The sequence below is a fragment of the Silene latifolia genome, chromosome X (assembly GCF_048544455.1).
Source record: "Silene latifolia isolate original U9 population chromosome X, ASM4854445v1, whole genome shotgun sequence".
Classification (NCBI taxonomy): domain Eukaryota; kingdom Viridiplantae; phylum Streptophyta; class Magnoliopsida; order Caryophyllales; family Caryophyllaceae; genus Silene; species Silene latifolia.
Window position 1 is genome coordinate 69,239,714 of NC_133537.1, and position 18,881 is coordinate 69,258,594.

The 18,881-nt window shown below is 36.7% G+C and overlaps 1 protein-coding gene and 1 long non-coding RNA gene across 3 annotated transcripts in view; one reads left to right on the forward strand and one right to left on the reverse strand.

Moving 5' to 3' along the window:
• LOC141621436 (uncharacterized) overlaps positions 1 to 6,043 on the forward strand; it is a 49,529-nt gene extending 43,486 nt beyond the window's left edge. The window contains exons 5-11 of the long non-coding RNA XR_012532328.1: positions 642 to 755; positions 887 to 947; positions 1,537 to 1,673; positions 2,714 to 2,857; positions 3,449 to 3,549; positions 3,668 to 3,752; positions 5,809 to 6,043. This is a non-coding gene — a long non-coding RNA (uncharacterized LOC141621436). The remainder of the gene's footprint in view (positions 1 to 641; positions 756 to 886; positions 948 to 1,536; positions 1,674 to 2,713; positions 2,858 to 3,448; positions 3,550 to 3,667; positions 3,753 to 5,808) is intronic.
• A 4,852-nt stretch (positions 6,044 to 10,895) lies between these two features.
• On the reverse strand, positions 10,896 to 18,231 carry LOC141623387 (amino-acid permease BAT1 homolog). Of its 2 annotated transcripts, XM_074439498.1 has the most exons (9): positions 16,433 to 16,543; positions 15,091 to 15,950; positions 14,426 to 14,686; positions 13,352 to 13,370; positions 13,013 to 13,232; positions 12,593 to 12,774; positions 11,804 to 12,093; positions 11,581 to 11,710; positions 10,896 to 11,381 (listed from the first exon to the last, which is right to left on the reverse strand). In XM_074439498.1, exons 2-9 carry the CDS (start codon positions 15,231 to 15,233, stop codon positions 11,034 to 11,036), a joined length of 1,593 nt encoding a protein of 530 aa, XP_074295599.1. In that variant the 5' UTR covers positions 15,234 to 15,950; positions 16,433 to 16,543; the 3' UTR covers positions 10,896 to 11,033. The 2 variants fall into 2 exon arrangements, with proteins under 2 accessions (XP_074295599.1, XP_074295600.1); XM_074439499.1 differs by lacking the exons at positions 14,426 to 14,686; positions 15,091 to 15,950 and adding an exon at positions 17,994 to 18,231 and having other exon boundaries at positions 16,433 to 16,696.
• Between the last annotated feature and the right edge of the window lie 650 nt (positions 18,232 to 18,881).

Sequence of the window (18,881 nt, forward strand, 5' to 3'; positions counted from 1 at the left end):
AGTTATCCATCCCTTCATTTAGCTTTATAATCAGTGCTTCTTCTTTGGTTATTCACTTGACATTTCAGATGGATGCTTTTGCTAAACAGGTTTAAAATCATTGCTCACAAATCAGGCATTATTGATTTTGTATTGGAGAATTGTGATTCATTACCTATTTGATGCAGTAAGCTGGTAAGCATGATATATTGTAGCCTAGAATTAGACCTTTTTTATGGTAAATATGCTAGATGTAGTAAAAGCTCGGAATACTATAATTTTGAGTTACAGTCTTTCTGAAGCTGTCTATAGTCATACATAGTGAGTAGAGGCTCCGTCCTAGAGATGTTGCCTATGTTTGAGCGATCATTGAGAATGTTTATAAAAGTAAAGTTACCTCAGTTTTCATATTTTTTGCATCCCATCGTCTTCTCTCTTAAAATTCATCTACCTTGATTTCCCAATTACAGGTTTGTAATTGTTCATCAATTTGGCTTCTTAGCACCATTTTAAAGTTTGTTAAAGTTGATCCTCAATTTGGTTTCTTATTACCGTTTTTAGGTTCTTGTTGAAGTTGATTAATCTGTATCCTTTTGTGGGTATATTAACTTTAGAAATTAATTGTTGATTGCTTAATTTAATATGCTGGTTATTGATGTTAGGTGCAAATGTTATGCAGTCCTTACTATTATGTCAGGTCTTCGTTTTTCGGAGTTTCCAACAAGATCAACACTTTTAGTCAAGATCATCATCCAGCTTATTAAACTTCAACATGGGTGTGTTTCCCATATTTTGCTCCTTTTCAATTTTTCTTTTATTTACCATGTAGTTCTTGGTTTACCATTATTCCTACAATAGTGTTCATTAAATTATTACTAATTCCAATTCTTACTTTGGTGAGTTGTAGGTTTGTTGGATGACTCGGCTAGACTCGGAAACATTGCCAGTTCACCACATATAAGATCTAGGTTCTCTATTTTTTCCTTTAAATTTATATCCTTAATTTAGAACTTCTGATGGTGATGATGATGATGATTAGAGCGTTTTTTCTGTTTGATTGTGGCGGGTCATGCCTTAATTTTTGAAGGTGGTTGTTGGTTCTTCAGTGAGCAGTTTATTAAAGTGGGACACTTTTTGCAATTATTTTGCTCTAAAAAATAGTCCGTAATTTACACACGTCACACCCCAAGTTCCTGAACTCCCTCTAATATCCACGTCTTTCCTCTTTACATTCCCGAGTTCCTCAACTCCCTCCTCTCTTCCCTAATAGTCTCTACTCAATTATCAGGTTTAGTTTTGCAGTTTTGCTCTAAAAAAATTGCAGTTTAGGTCTCCTTTTTGCATTGTCACAACCGGTTTTATTTGTTGCGGACGACAATCCATTTCGATCAGGCTACCAATATACAGGCCAAGTGCGAAAATTAACGCGATATATTGAACTTACGAGCTCATATATATTATTCCTAGAATATGCAATCTTTCATGCTACGATTGGCATCTTTTTAGTTTGTAGCTTTGATTTTTTTTTCACTCAATTGACACATTCTTTAATAGCAGGAACAAAAACTCAACAAGCTAGGCATTGTTCCCGCAAATGCCAAAGATTTTGAAATAGCTTAAATGGCAATAGAGCTTCTAGCTAACACAGCTTAGACGGTGTTCACATGTGTGTCACTGAATTTTATTTTTGGAAGGTAATCTCGATCGTGGTGTTAAAGTAGTTAAATACTTTACACGGGAATGTATAGAAACTCCATAATTTTAAGTACGGCCGTAATTTTTCATGCTGATCTCACGGACAATCGATTTTGGACTTTGGTTGGTACCTGACCAGGGCCAATAATCCCAGTTTTATTTCTCCGTTGTCCAAGCCACATAATTCTCTCGAAAGGAAATGTTTGCAAATCAATTTGGGTGTGTAAACACTACCCCCCTTTTAATGCTCGTCTTGGGTGTATATATTACCTCATGAGATTGTCCCCAATATTAGTTTCATTGTTATGTATGCTTTGATTCATCAGCGTTTCTTGATGTAATTCTACTTGGTATAGTGATTATTCTGGTTGATGGGTGTTGATTTGGTTTGATTGTTTGTATTTTGCGAGATATTTGTGATTTTGATCGAAATTTTGGTGTAATTAGCTTATGAGTTGAGCTTAGACTGGTTTAATTTGTGGAAAATGAGTAACTAGCGGCAAACTTGACAATTTTTGGTGACGTATGATTGTATGGTTTTTGTGAAACTGGGACGGAGGATTAGAGATCGTGGATTTTTTTTAAAATGTCGGCCATCGGCGATATTTTGAGGTGTTTCAGTTAATTGATTTTGTAGCGGTTATTATTTATACGTGAGCTTAGTACAAAATCTGTGAATTAAGATTGAAGATAGTTGGGTATGTACTCCCACCGTCCCAGTCATTTATTTACCATTAGTTTTGGCACAAAGACCAAGGAAACGAGACGAGGGCCAATTATTAGATGACGGGTGGACCAAATTGAATGTGAGATTAAATTGCCCATCAAAGGCACTCCTAAGATAGAAAGGTAAATAATTTACTGAGACACCCCAAAATAGAATAGGTAAACAAATGATTGTGACGAGGAAGTATATTTTTTCACAAATTCTTTTATAAGGTACTAAGACTACTTTTTGATTTGATGAGTTAGAAGCCAAAGACTCATTGTTCCTTAATTTTGGAATATGATGGAATAGCGCAAATTCGCACTTTCTTAGTCTTCGATTTGTTAGTCGACTCTGATAACATTTCACAAACGCCTTTCTGAAACTAACCATGTTGCTGAATTTGTGATCCAGGCAATGACTTGACCAAGGCATTGGAGTTTGAGCCTGATTTGGCTGATATACTGCATGAGAGGGGTAAGTTAGCTAAACTCATTTTCAGTTTACTTGATTCTATATTCTCCAACCTTCCTCTCTTCATTTCTATTCATAATTCTATCATCCACAAGAAGACACTTATATTTTAGCCGTCTTCCGAAGCTAATAAAACAGTGAAGGGAAAGATACCCTCTTAAGGAAATTAAAGAAGATGGTTTCAAGTTTAAATCTCATGATAATATGACTCTTATCATAATGTTAGAAAATAGAAAATTTATTCTAAGTAGGAATTAATGATATAGGAGATGTCTAACTTTTAGTTTATGTTCAGTTCTTGACCACTAAATCCTCTTTTCTTGCAATATCATGATTGGAGGTTTGGTATGCTAAGAAACATAGGAAGTTACCTTCCAGCAAGGAGCAAGGCACATAGGTAATTGTGTTTATTATGTGATTGCATGCTAAAAATACTGCATTCAGTTTTATTACAGAATGAGATGTATCATCATTTATCACAGATCGTGATAACTTTCTTTTGACATCATAGCTATCAGAATTAATTTTCTTTTCACTGGTCGGAATTTCTTTCATATTAATTTACTTTTGAGTCTTTAACTCTTTTGCTTTCAGGTATTGTTAATTTAATATTCGAGGATTTTGGGGCAGAAATTAGAGAGTTTTCTACATGTGTCAAGCTGGATAGGGGAAACAAGCCTGAGCACACTTATTTGGCAAGTTCTTCACATTTTAATTTTGGATTTGGGAGTCTTGCCTCATAAGAAAATCAATGTTAGTCAGTTTTTGTTTCTGCTCCCCTTCTACTGACTTATTTATCTATCATGTTCACAGGGTTTGTCCCTATCATCAATCTCGAGTACAAGAAATTAGAGGACTCACATATGAAAGCTACTCAACTCGACTGTAATTTTTTCAGGCATGGACTCATTTGTGTTTCTCTCCCTCATGCAATTTTCATGTCATAAGTTGAATTGTTTGACCTGTCACTGAATAAGAAAGATAACTCGAGGTTGACTGCCAAAATTCAGTTTTTTTAATGACTATGATTATTAGGAGTTGTTTATGGGCAGAGGTGGAAAGATCGTGGATTGTTGAAAAATGTTGACGAAATTTGAGAGTAAGAGTAGTAAGGTCAAGGGACTGAGTTTCCATAGTAAGAGACCCTGGATCTTGGCAAGTCTTCACAGTGGTGTGATCCAGTTATGGGATTACCGGAATGCTACTGTTCTTGACCATTTTGATGAACATGATGGCCTTGTTCGCGGTGTTCATTTCAATCAATCTCAGTCGTTGTTTGTGTCTGGAGGTATGATGATATCCAATTTTCTTATTCATTCATTTTATTTTGCTTAGAGTGCCTTCGATGCCTACTAATGACGCATGTTGTGTGTGTGATGGTCTTATCTATTCACTCTTACGTACTATGCTACCTTTCACTCAATCTATGGATGTGAAAAAAAATTAAGGGGTAGTGATTTTCTCGTGTATTGCATATTGCATAGAATTATAGTTGGTCTGGAGTTCAATTTGGCTGGAAAAAATGAACATCTGGTATTCAATTTAGGCATTAAGATGGGTCGTCTTGACTTGAAGATGACTTGGGAACTTATAGCTTATAAGAATTTAGCCAGTAAGTGGATTATACATCTGATGTACTACATCAGATGGTATGTAGTTTTTGAGCATTAAGATAAAAAAATTTGAGTTTTAATGTAAAAAACTTGAGTTTTATTATAAAATTTTTGAGTTCATTTATTTAAATATTAATCTCGAAAAGTTACATTATAACTCAAAAAAATTACATATAAGCTCATAAAAATTTAATTTTTGACGTCATAAAACTTAAATGTAATTTATAAATTCTATAAAACTCAAAAAAAATACACAAAAACTCATAAGTGTGAGGTAGTACATCTGATGTAAAATCCTTTTTCTCGAATTTAGCGGGTGACACACCGACGCCCATATACAAAAAGAGTTGTTATCTTTTTGTGCACATGCTCAAACTTTTGGTCTCTGCTGACAGATACCATTTACTAACGACTCAAAACCATTCTAGATTTCTAAGTTCGTGGTTGCTTTACTTGGTTGTTTGATGCAGATTTTGAACTTCTGAGCTGTTGCGGCTGGTTTACAATCGGTATTTTTTTCTTGATGCCTGCTTTTTATGGATTCTTCGTCTCGCCCGGGACATGGTATGCTATAATGTTACGTTATTCGTATTATTTTCAGGTTTGTGATCTGACACCTAACATGAGTTTGGTTTTCTTGTGATCTAACACCTAACATGAGTTTGGATTTCAGTGACACCGGGTAGGAGAGTGGTTTTTTAGCGAGGTTGCAGCCGCTTTGGGACTGACTTTCATTGTTCATATTATATACCTTTTTTATTTAACTCTTAATTAATTCTTCGTCTTTCTTTTTATTTACTCATCTCCTTCCTAAATTACCTGATATAGCCATTAAAAAAATTAGCTAAGTCTGATTTGGGAAAGGAAGGGGATAGGAGAGTTTTAAATTGGGTTAAGTTAAAGTTTGGAGTAATATAAGAAGGGCACTCATAGTTTGGATTATTCCAATGAAATAAAAAGATATTGATATCAGAGAACAAGACTTGCTCCCTAATTGTGAATTTTTGGTTGTACAACATATATAGGTGAGGGATTGGTGGGGCCATGGAGTTGGAGGTGAGTTTGCTATCACTGTTACCTTCAACATTAGTTACTGCACTTCACATCGCTTAGAAATGGCCTTTACAACTGTCGTCCATATTTTCTTTATGCGGTACTAAAACATAAAGGAAATAGGAGTGGAGAGGTTTAGAGGGCTAACCTGGTTCACTTCTAATAGCCTTTACATGAACTGACTTGTCTCTTTCCTTAATTTCTGTCATATATTTTGCATGGAATAGTTATCGCCTCTAAGATGAAAATAGTTTCATACACTAAGTTGATCGCGTGGACTATGTGCAGGTTCCAGATGCAGGTTGTAGGTGAAGAAGGGCTTGCTCATGTGAACGAAAATAATCCGTATGATAGTGTCGTGGAGGTACTTCGATAAATCTACCCAGGCTTTTAGTGAGAAAATCATTAGGGTTCAGAGAGGGCAGCTCTGGGAAAGTAAGCTTTATGCGAATACGACTGGGTCATTGTTACGACATTAGTTTGTAACTCCATAATTTGCTAAGCATGTTGGTTGTCAGTAGACTATATTGGAGTTATATGTCCTGGTTGTTAGCTTGTCTTCGAAAAATTGCTTAGAGTAACTACTGATGTAATTTGATTTCTCTATTATTGTTATTTGCTTAATTTAAAGCAAAAAAGTTATTTATCCGTGTTTCCATCACTGGGGTACTATGTCACGACATTCTTTGTGTTTGGGTCACTGTTTAAAATATGTGATGCTGGAAGACATGTTATGTTTTCACGTGCCCTTCATATTTCACGTAACGAATTAGTCAAATTGGGGCGCGGTGCAACAACTAGTAATCACTAAAATACGAAATTACACATTGCAACATATAAAAGCATTCGTTGATGACACATGGCAAGTGGTAACTACTCAACTTGCCTTTTTATATTATTAGATAGATTATAAAATTTATGTTTTTATAACCTTACAACTTTTATACAATATATAATTGTAATAGCGAGTGTTTTTTATATAATTTTACAATTGTTAGACAACTTATTATGAATGTAAGAATAGTTCATAACTTTTCTCATATTTTTACTTTGTTTATTATAGATGAATGTAAAATTATTTTTTAGGTGGATGATTAATTTTATATAAATTAATAAAGTTAAGTTAGTCATTTTATGTGATATTAGTTGTATAATATAAATGTAAAATGATTTTTTGTTGATATTTAAATGAAAATTCAAAATCGGGGTTGAATTTCACTTTTTGTTAAAGTTAAGGAGGTTGATTTCTACAATTGAAAGTTCAGCAAGTCTCTCTTGTGACGGGTATATCCGTAACAAGCTTGCGACGGGTCAAGTAATACCATGTGGGGTAGATAAAACAAAACAGAATGTTACTCCCTAGGCACTTTGCTTTTGTCTTATCTACCCCACATGGGTTGTATTTGACCCGTCGCAAGCTTGCGACGGATATGTCCGTCACAAATGAGAATTTGTGTTGAAAGTTAAGGGGCGTGATTTCACCATTGAACAAATTAAGGGGGCAAAATGCAACTTTCGCAGTAGAAAATATAATTTATCAAATGAATTTTCTGTTATGTGAAATAAAAAAACATATTAGAGCAACGGTGGGGTTCAAATCATGCACCACTTGGAAGGTTTGCGAGCCTCTTACCGCTGAAAGAAGAGAAGATACATGCTCTACCTTACACTATATTTATTATGTCAAGATAGCAGATTGTCGCGAACGGGCCCTAAACCGTCGGAGGCCCGGTGCGGCCGCACAACTTGCAAGTGCCCAGGGCCGGCCCTGGCCCTGGTCACTGATGTGAACGACATTCCTTCCAAGGGAGAATAGATATTAAATTCTGGTTGTGTCAACATTGTTTGCTCCCAGAAGGATAATTATAAGGGTTATTTAATGGGAATACTCCAAATTATTGGGGTGCTTCTCAAAATACTCCAAGCTATAGTTTAACTACCATTACTCTGAACTATTACACTCATCATCTTTTAATAGAATTGCTCCTTTATTAACTTGTAATAGCAGGTAAAAGCAACCCTCGGTCTCACCTTTCTCCTACAGCTTCCTCTTCCTCCTCCATATTAATCTGGGATTTTTTTTTTCAATTTTTTTCCCTCTTTCCTGCTTCATTCTATATCTCCTCTCGTTACCATTTCCTCCATTCTTCCATCAATAGATGATTCATGTCCCTCCCTTCTCTATCACCTCTCTCATTTTGTTTTTGTAACTACAAACTATGACAAATAAAACACACAAACTTCAAATGAATCTCCAACATTTTTCTCTCAATTTCAGACGAATCTTCAAAGACCCAGAAAAATATTTTCCCTCAATTTCAATAATCCACAATACCTATTCAAACGAATCGTCCAAAACCCAGAACTAAAAAAAAAATTAAAAAAAGAAAAATAATTAGGGTTTCATATGTATAACATTATCCTGCCATTTCCCTAATTTTATTTCCCACAAGTATAGCTAATTTCATTATACATTTGTTTATTTGTTGAGTTGAATAGACGAGACAAAAGAAGCGAGCAAATGGGAGACTGGCTATTGGAATTCGTCCAAGGGTCACCCTTATTTCGATTAGCCTCTAATCCGTCTTTTCTTCAAATTTTGTTTTCTTGATTCAATATTTGACTTTTTTTTTCCAGATATTGCCCTGAGATTTTGTGTTTCTTTTGGTAATTGATATTACCTTAATGGTGTTTTTAAGAGGTAGAGCAAAGTAGAGTAAAGGAGAGGAGGGGGCAGTAAATTTTGATGCTTCTTTTTAACTTGGGAATGTGTTGCATTATAAAAAGTTGTAATCGAATTCAATGGCAAAAATGGGTAGTGAATTTAATCATCAATGGTAAAGCTTCGAACTTTGCAAATCTCATTTTAATGGCGTCTTAAAACTCTAGTTTTGAGAGGGTCCTTTAATGGTCTTTTTTAGAGGTACAGTAATTGTAATTGAGAAAAGATGCATATATAAGTTTGGAGGTAGCCCTTCCACCTATTATATTAAAAGACAATGGATGTAATAGTTGGGTATATTACTAGTTAAATTAAAGTTTAGAGTAATTTGAGAAAAATCCTAATAGTTCAGAGTATTCTTATTAAATACCCCTAATTATAATGAGCTCCATGAAGACGTGGCTAGGAAATTAACTTTGGCAGATAACTCAATGGGTGTTGGAGTGGTGAAAATAAAAATGTCAAATGGGTTGGTGCATACTTTCGACAAGGTTGCCTATATATAATAACCGAATAAATTTTATTTAATAATAGAACTACCAGAGACTTTATACATTAGACTCGTTTAACTTTTCTGTATCAACGAAAAAGGCCTTGTATCCGGAAAGGTCAAGTGTGAGGAATATCATAGGACGAGAGATTACCTAAATGCGTTGTCATGTGGGATGTAGCTCCGGTGTCCAGGATCCAACGATGATCAGGAGGATGAATTCCAAGAGTATTGATCGTTGCCTCGATATCAGTCTGTGGCGGAGGGTGCTTGCCGAATAAGCTTACTGTCGAGGAGCATAATTAGGACGCGGAGTGCCTGGTGCACGCGACCACGGAGAGGTTGGATAGGACAAGGAGGATATGCCCAAGGGGAGGGACCCCACGGCCACCCATGTAACACCCCAAGAGTATGAGAGGAAAGTTGTCCCAAATCGGGAAAATATAAAGCTTGTGATATGTTTATAAGGGATTCCACTCACCACTTAGTAACAAGGCCTTGTGTTTTTGGGCTTAAGTGAGGACAAATAATTGGCCCAAAAATGCACACCTCATCTTATTAGGGTTGTGTTACAATGGTGGTGGGTCGGGTTGTTATAACCCACCAAAGCCAGTACCCGACCAAGGAGGGATAGGAATAGACGCAGCAGTGGTTTGTCCTCCGCCTGAAACAGGGGCAGCAGAGGAATTATTGCCATTGTTATGACCTCTGCTGCCTTTGCCTTTCTTCTTGTGCTTGTTGTTCTTACTTTGAGGAATTGAGGGAGGGCGTCCAAGAATGGATGGAGATGCGCCATCGTTAGCAGCTTTTGCATAAACGGCCGAAGAAGAAGCAGTAGTGGCGTCACTTTTAGCGAAACTCGCCTCCTCTAGTGTATGCATCGAACGAGCATGGTAAAAGGGAGGAAGAGGATTGCTTTGTCTGATTAGCGTTCCAACCCCGTTGTACGCTTCCGTGAGACCAGAAACCAACTATAAAACAAGCCGAGTATCACTGACATGAGACCCGGTGTTCTTTAGTTGATCCGCTAGACTCTTGAGCCGTTGACACTATGCGGAAGCACTTGGAAAATCTGACATATCGGTGCGGGAGAACTCTTGTTCAAGAGTAACAGCCCGGGAATGTTGATTATCAAGAAATATGTCTCAAATGCGATCCCAACATGCCATGGAAGTGGATTCGGCTTCAACAATAGTCCCAAGGAGGTCATTAGTGACCGTTGCATAGATCCATTGAAGGACCGTTGCATCAAGGACTTCCCATATCTCTTTTTCATCATCAGCAGGTGGTTTGGGTCTGCCGGATTTAGGCTTGATGATATGGTGTAGCACTCGATTCGACTTAGCATGCTTCGTAAAAAGTGCTACCCAAAGAGGATATTGGTCGTTATCCATCCCGAGTTCGACGGTAACGTGGTTCTTGATATTATTGACGGCTAAAGCCAGGTATAAAGAGGAGTTTTTCGTTACAGTCATGGCGATATGGTGACGTGAGGTCGGAGTTTCGTGACGAGAGGTCGAGAGAGAAAGAATGTGCCGCCGTGAGTGAGACGAGAAACGCTTGGGTTCGAGCGGAAACGAGAGATCGAGATGCCCTAGGAAGCTGATACATTATTCTAACAGTAATAATAATAAAAGGTGCTCTGCACACAATTATATTTGTAGTCAACCTAGCTGGTGTCGATGATTAAGAGTCTTAGGCTCCGTTTGGCAAGGCATTTCAGGTACCTGATTTGGTTAAAGTAGCTTATTTAACCAAAATTCCTGGTATCTTATTTTTTTGTAAGCGTTTGGCAAGTAGCTTATTTAACCAAATAAGCTACCTGAAATAAAATGCTACATAGAGTAGCATTTGAGATTTCAGGTACCTGATTTGATTTAATTTTCCGTTTTTACCCCTTAAATTTATATTATTAAATAATTATTATATCCTTTTACGTCATTTCATCAAAATTAGTTACCTTTTCAGTTAGTTTGCCAAACACTTTTTTATATAATCAGATAACTTATCAGTTCCTAATTTCCAGCTACCTTATCAATTACCTTTTCATGTTTCATTTAGCTTTTCAGTTTTCAGGTTTCAGCTACCTTTTCAGTTAGTTTTACCAAACAGAGCCTTATACTTCTGATAATGATAACATCATAGCAAAATTTGTTCCACATGTATGATAACGTCAAGCCACATCACATAAGGACTAAAGAAAATGAATCCAGGCAGAAGAGATCAATCAGATGATGTTGAATACACTGAAAAACAGTGTACTGCCATTCAAAATAAGTACTACTACAAGTAAATCACATTTCAAACATCTATGTTCTTCACAGGACCTTTAAACCAATGTCTTGCACTAAAAATCCAAGATCCGACAACGACAAGCAGTAGACCACCCACTGCCACTGGTGTGTAATTGAGTGTCGCGGTGGTAATGGGATAGGACACCGGGAGAGAAAACAAGACCGAAATTGTGACTACCCAGAGTACAGCAACCCAGCCTACAATAACACCATATCGTCCAAGATTAAACGGTCCTGGGACGAAAGACTTCCGAGCCAAGGTCACTCTGAAAAAGATGGGCAATGCATAGGCGATGTATAGCCCAATGGTTGCAATCGATACCATTGCTTCAAAGGCCACCAAACTTCCAAGAGACTGCACAAGGAGATTAGTTGTGAGGACACCCTTGTTTTAAGATTTATATTGAATGATGTAGGGGACAATGCATAGTGTAATATACAGCCAACAAGCAGATGAAACAGGGTTGTCCATTGGATTCAAGAGGCCTGGTTTGAAATATCAATATATGGACCAAATAATAAGAAAACTAAATTACTATATTAGCATTCCCTACCGTTAGTGCCATGCAGAAGGAGATGAAAGCCGACATCCAGACCGCATTGATAGGAACCTCTTGCTTGTTAACTTTATGCCAAACAGATGAAAAAGGCATTGCACCGTCCCTTGAGAATGCATATGCCATCCTGTAACTCACGTTTAGCAGTTTTTAAAGGTTTATCAAACTCACTATATAAGAACAAACAAAATAGGAGCCTATCAATAAGAGCGACAATTACCTAGAATTACTGGTCACTGAACTCATGCCACAGAAAAATATGGCCACAGCAACTATGCCCAAGCATAATATACCGCCAATTCCAGTTCCATATCGGCCCTTGAATGCACTGTAGAACACCTGAGCTATGGCATACCCTCCAGCATCATTATCGGTACTCAAAAGGGAGGGAATGTCGGTCACTGCGAAGGTGATCCCGAGGATGTAAGCCCAACCAACAACTATTGATATGCCAATTGCACTAATGATTCCTTTTGGTCCATTCTTATCTGCATCCTTGGTTTCCTCGGTCTGAAATTGAAGGTTTAAAATGTAATATATGATGAATGATTGTTCTTTTCATATTCTCAGGAACATGTTCTTGAAAACTAAAGGGTATGTACATTGTGAGTTTATCACACTACAAGTGTTTTGACTCTGACATAACAACTATGTTTTCCAGTCTCTAAGCCGTAAAAGGCTCCCGTCTAAAACACATTAGGGAGGTCAGATATATTATCAATGTCTCGGGGTTGAAAACACAAAGATGACGTTTTCGAATGACATGTAATGGTTCTGTAGACATGCTACTTATGAAATCATTATCTTTTATATGATCGTACTCCAAAGCCGAATTTAAGGACGATAATGAATAACTGGTTGTGATGGAAATGAAAATAATTGTGCCATAATCCCATATGACATACTTAAGAGATATTCTTCTACTTATGATTCCTCTCCCTTTTTTGAGTAAGAAGTTATCATGATTTATGCTGCTTCAAAAGTCGAAGAGATAACAAAGAATCCATACCATGTGAGCAGATGCATCATAACCTGTCAATGTATATTGGCTCATTAGAAGTCCAAGAACAAAAATGTATATCCTACTGTTGATCCCATCCCCATTATCAGTGTTGAAGTGGGTGAAAACAAACTTGGCACTAGCCTTCTCCGTTGCCACAAGCGGGATGAGTATCATAAGGACAAATACACCTAAAAAGAAACAAAAATCATTATAGTGACATCTTATGCAACAGAGTTTTGTATGAAACCATTCTCTCATGACCTATCGAAATAGTGTTATTTATAGGGTTAGTGAGCTAGTCTAAGATGTGAAATCGTCTCATATACTCGTATGTTTTGTGTTTGAAAAACGGCTTCTATATTTGCAATTGTCCAATCAATTAAAAATCAGACGAACAGAGAAATGAAATCAACAAAATTCTGATACCTGCAACATTCCAGGCTGCAGCAAGCTGACCAAAGAATGATAGCCATGAAATAGGAAGACTATTCAAGATAGCATGCAAAAGAAGAAGTCCGCCATGAATACCAATAACGACGTACTTGGAGGCCTCGTAACCACCGCCGTTTTTGCCACCTGTGCTTAGTAGAATGATCACTTGAATTAACTGTGCCAAAGAGAAATCCACACTGGTTGTCACAGCCCACTGCCAATCAAAGATGATTAACCCTAATTCAGATGTTGTCTTAAACCCGAAAAAAGCTTGACTGCTGACAATCAAGTGAAACTTTTAGTATGTAGGGGCTTTGTTTGTTGTGTAATTACCTGACCAACAATGTTGAACCTGCAAAATTTAATATGACATCGAAAAATTATTGTGAATCATATATAATCTCAGGAAATGTATATATGAAACTAAACTTAGATTAGTCAAAATTACTATTCCAGTAAATTAGTAATGTGAAACATATGAGTCATTCCAGGTTCCACATCTTCTCGGCCGTAGAAACTTTTTAATATTGGCGATAGGTTACAACGACTGCTTCAAGATCAAGATATTAAAAGCAGCAACTTACTAACTTGTTAACTGTGATTCCCTAAATACTGTAATTTGCAGGTTCTAACAAAAATGTTGAGGCCAGTAGGCCACCATATTCATTGATACTAACGAGGACATCAATACATGTACACCAACAAAGGCACTTCCGGGAGACTGACAGTGTACTTGCTACTGGTCTAACGACTATGGAGTGTGGAGTATGTAATAGTTTGAGTTTCAGAGAATGCAGAGCAAAATGAAACCACAGAACTTAAAGGCTTACAGTTTATGAACATCCACTATGTACAGTTTAATGCAAGCTGCCTAGCTCGATACAAAGAGTAGGATACGCAATACACATCTAATATAATGTCTACTATATAGATAAAGGCTAGGTGATAGAGTAAGGAAGAAAGAGCTCATATCGTATACACTCAAACTTATTCAGAATTTGCTAAGGATTTGGTGAATCCGGTAAACTAGCTTTTGCGCCAAATATAGCATTAAATACCAAAGGTACTCAGAATACTCTGTGTACAGCATTTAAGAAGTACACACAGTGCCAATCATAAGAATCTTCAAAAATCAATGGAGAATTGGAGATAGGACAGTCCTAAATTTGGAAAGCTTCACGGCGTGAATTTCTAACTTGTACTTGAAAAATCCTCAACACTGTATCACCTTTCTACTAAGTAGTGATACAGATTGTAACTCCCGCCTCACATTAGGGCATAGGCCAAGGGAAACAAGATTCACAAACGAAAATGCTATCTCTGAGTGACTCGGAAAGCGCAAACAGATTTACAAGTTGCACAACATAACGTTCAAGTCCTATGAGAAAGAAAGGCATTAATCAGTACCATCCAGTAATCCAAGAAGCAAAGGGAGCCCAAGAAGGACCAGCAAGCTTAGCACTCCAGTAATAAAGACCACCAGAAGTAGGATAAGATGAACAAATTTCAGCCATTGACGATCCCACAAACATAGTGAACAACCCTGCTACAAACCACCCATAAACCATCACTGCTGGTCCTCCATATTGCAGCCCATTGTTGTACAGCGTCGTTATTCCCGTCAAAACCGATATTATCGAGAATGAAAACGCAAAATTTGATACCACCCTGCATTTGTTCTGTCTTTCAGCTCTTACCTACTTTAAACTCTAGTCGAAAACTGAGGGAACATCTCTATTCGCACTCCAAAACAGGTTATTGTTTCCATCATTTTTACAGACAAACCAAAGGGAGTAATGTAATCTACATTCTCTTGTTTACATCTGTAAATAGTGAAGTAAGGTTGAATTTCAAAATGCTGGACAGTAGTTTTGGAGTGAAAATAGTGACTCGCGAAACAAAACAAAACACCGTTTAGAAAAAGGTTTTTTCTTAATGTCTGCGTGTGCACTCCGGCAAGACACATGCATGTTAGAAAAACCGTTTAATAAATCAATGATTTGATCTTGTAACTACTTATTGTTTCGTTGAGTGGTGGAAAAAATAAAAGAGGAGGTGGAAATAGTAGTTACGAGAGATCACGCTTGAGTTCCTGCTTGTAACCCAGTTCGTGGAGACGTGCATGTCCGGTATCAGCTTCAACGGTGTCGTTTCCGTTGCCATGACGATGAGATGACGTTGGAAGCTCCATGTTATTGGTTTCAGCTACCAGCATCGAATTTGTCAAGTTGTGAGGAATCTTCCTTAAATGTGGGAGTGTTGTACGTACCAAGTAACTACGACGACTTGGAATATTATATTATACTGTATGAATAATCATATGATTTGTGATTTGAGTATGATATGGTTTTTTTGTCTTTTCTATCTTTTTCAACAATTTATGAGTGACTAACAGCAAATGAAATATCAACTCTACTTATCTCAAGGCCATTTTATACGTTTGTCTAACTATAAGAGAAATTTTGAACAAAGGTAGTATTAGCTATAAGTATTTTATCATCATTTGCCAAGGACATATATCTTCCGTTTCAACATTTTTTTTTTTTCTTTATTAGACATCAGTTTCGTCCGAATATAATAAGCTTACAAAAAGGTTTGTCATCTAAAAAAAATGTGATGATAGATATCAAGAAAATATATTACACCCACCACATATGATTGCGAGTTAAGTATTCTTGAATTAAACCTTTGAAAATTGAAGCAAGTGGTAGTTGTTTACTTTTAAAAGATCATGTTATATGATCCTTTTAATTATTTGATGTTGTAGTCCTAATTTATTGGGGAGTCAGAAAAAACAGCTCGGCTATCCAAGTAGTAGTTGACGCGCAGAAGATGGTATGGTAACGTGTGGGATGGCCTTCTCACTCAGAAATCTCCAATTCAGGGATTTTCTTTGATTCCGTAACAGACAAGCAAAGTGATATGGTAATTCCTAAAATAGAAAAGACAACAATCGACTTAGACACCCAAAAATGAAATAGGACAACAAATGACCGGGACAGAAGGAGTATTTTTTAAGTGATCACTATTTAATTAGTCACTTTTTATTTGTTACACCTGACCGATAACGCATAATAATAATTATGGAGTACTTCATAAGACCAAAATCTACTAACATCCATTTTGTAATTTCTTGTAATATACCATGTCATTGACAAGATTTCGTTAAAGATCTTATACGAGTATTTAAGGGAATTTCTAGTATTGCTCATATCAAAATGAACTTAAACAACAAATTAGAAATAAGTCTTAAGATACGTGACCTTAGGAGAACTAACAGAATAATGCACATAAGACAATATACTAACATAAGGTAGGCTGTAGGCAGCTAATTGATCACGTGTACAGTCTGTTAAGAGCTAAGCATGATTTTGTCAACACTTACCAAAATTAACGTCGAAAATGGGTACATACCAGCCAGTGACCCAAGAAGCAAACGGGCCGGAACGGTTTCTGCCACAAAGTTTGGCGCTCCAGAAGTAAAGGCCAGCAGCAGTTGGATAAGCAGAGCAAATTTCAGCCAAGGATAAGCCCACAATCATGGTCATAATGCCGATAATGGGCCATCCATATACCATTGTCACTGGACCACCATTTGTTAAGCCCATGTTGAACATTGTTGTTATACCTGTTATTACTGATATTATTGAGAACGTCACCGCAAAGTTTGATACTGCGCTGCACAAACATCCAACAATTTAAAACCAATCAGAATTAGAGCACTAGTTTTGGTGATTTGGCTAAATGACAGATACTCGCATCCACATGTTGATGTTACTTTCATCTTTATTTATTGAGACCTTGATTTATTCTTGGAATCAAGATTTTTAGTCATAGAACCCCTTATTTGTGCTCAAGGTCAACCCATCTATGTAAATGTGTACGGTGTATCTAAAGTCTAAACCCTCTTCTTTCTCTAATCCACTTAGAAATTTATCAAATTAACGAAACAAAATTAATCGAAAATAATGAATTACAATAAACTACTCGAATCGACCTTAAACAAATCTAATTATTTACCAAAAAAAGGGAGAGGTGGAATCACCACGTTCCCACCTGGTCTCATACATTAACGTCCAACCCCAGGCACGGCGTTCATGTCTGAACCCAGGTGAGAACGCGGTGGTTCCACGTCTGTGCCTAGGGCTGTACGTGATGGCTCCACGTCTGCTCTTCAGTAGGGACGTAACCGTGCCTGGGGTTTGACATAGTAGCTCCACCTCTCCCTTTTCTTTAAAAAAATAATTCGATTCGTTTTACGTCAATTCGATTAGTAATTCGTCGTTTCGATTAAGTTATTAATTATTAGATATTAGTTGTTAATTTTGATTAGTTTAATTCAATTAGTAATTCGTTGTTTCGATTAGGTTGTTAATTATTCGATTTTAGTTGTTAGTTTCGATTAGTTTTATTCAATTAATAGTTTGAATAGTTCATTAAAATGGTCGAACATACAAATTCGGTTTTCACAATTATATTGTAAGATGGTCTCATACTCTGAGACGGTCCATTTTATAATAACATTCATTTATTAATAAAAAATGAGTTTTTTTTTTTTTTAACATAATGTGATAATAGGGCCGTCATATTATAAAACCGTCTTAACACTATAATTACTGGTGGGTTTTTGTTTGGAAATAAGGATGGTTAATGGAAGTTAGGACGGTCACTTTAATCGGGAAGTCACTCATTTATTCCATTTGATAAAATTACCCAAAACAGAATGAAACTGAGATCAGGAAAGCAAACAAATACTAATATACGTATTGTAATTCGATATAAAACAAGTTGTACGAGTAATTATTTTCAGGGAAAGTCGCAGCAATCTGATAAATCACAAGCCAAATGATACGCAGTACTTCGTATTACATTTTACACAGCAATCTGATAAATCACAAGTCAATCTGGTAAAGTTAATATATGATGAAAAAACTATAAGGAAAATAACAATTGAAATGTATGGTTAGGAACATACGAGAGGCTGCGACTGAGCTCTTGCTTGTATCCTAATTCCTGTAGCCGGTTGTCATCGGAGATCGGCTCGTCGACTTGCAGGCGTAGCAATGGGTGTTGATGATCAATTGACTCCATTTTATCTGAAAGAAGAGTGACCAATATAGGACTTGCTCTCCTTCCAGAATCCAGACCCTGAGAAAGAGATGACGAGTGCTTTCTAGTTTTAGTTTCTGCCTACCCGTCTTAAACTGCAACTTATACTAATATAGTACCCCCACTTATTTATGGTGGGAAGTTCTCTTAGAGCATCCGCAAAGGAGAGGCTCCCCATTTTTTCTCTTTTCTTTTCTTATTCGTCCACCTCATTCTCCACTAACTTTTTTATTTACCCTCCCCATTTCATAATTACATTTATGCAACAATGGGGTTCCCCAATTCACACACAAAATTTTGGGAACCTCCCCAAAAGTTACACAAATTACTCTACTTTTTTTTTTGGGACCTCCCCTAAAAACAGTGGAGCCCCATTTTATGGGGAGGTTGGTGCAACAATGGGGTTGCTCATTTGAGGAAAGAGAAGGCAAATGGGGAGGTGATTTCTCTCCTTTGCGGATGCTCTTATACTCTCTCCACTTTTTTTTTGCTCACCCCATTTCTTTCTACACGCATATTAAGAAAAATTATTAAAGAATGAAAAAGTAATAAAAGAGTTGTAAGTGGGGTGAAAAGAATGATTAAAGAATGAAAAAGTAATACTATAGAGATGTAAGTGGGGTGAAAAGAATGATTAAAGAATGAAAAAGGTAGTCCAAATAAGAAAAGAAGAGAAATGGGGTGAAAATAGATAATTTGTTAAAAAAGAGAAATGGGGTTGAAAATAAGAAAGTGGAGGGACTATTAAACTCAA

Excerpts from the sequence above, each read along its gene's own strand:
- LOC141623387 (XM_074439498.1), bottom strand. The coding sequence starts at position 15,233 with ATGCTGGTAGCTGAAACCAATAACATGGAGCTTCCAACGTCATCTCAT. Across the intron at positions 14,687-15,090 it reads GAACTCAAGCGTGATCTCTC|GGTGGTATCAAATTTTGCGT; the intron begins GTAACTACTATT and ends GAACAAATGCAG. Across the intron at positions 11,711-11,803 it reads TCAGTGACCAGTAATTCTAG|GATGGCATATGCATTCTCAA; the intron begins GTAATTGTCGCT and ends CGTGAGTTACAG.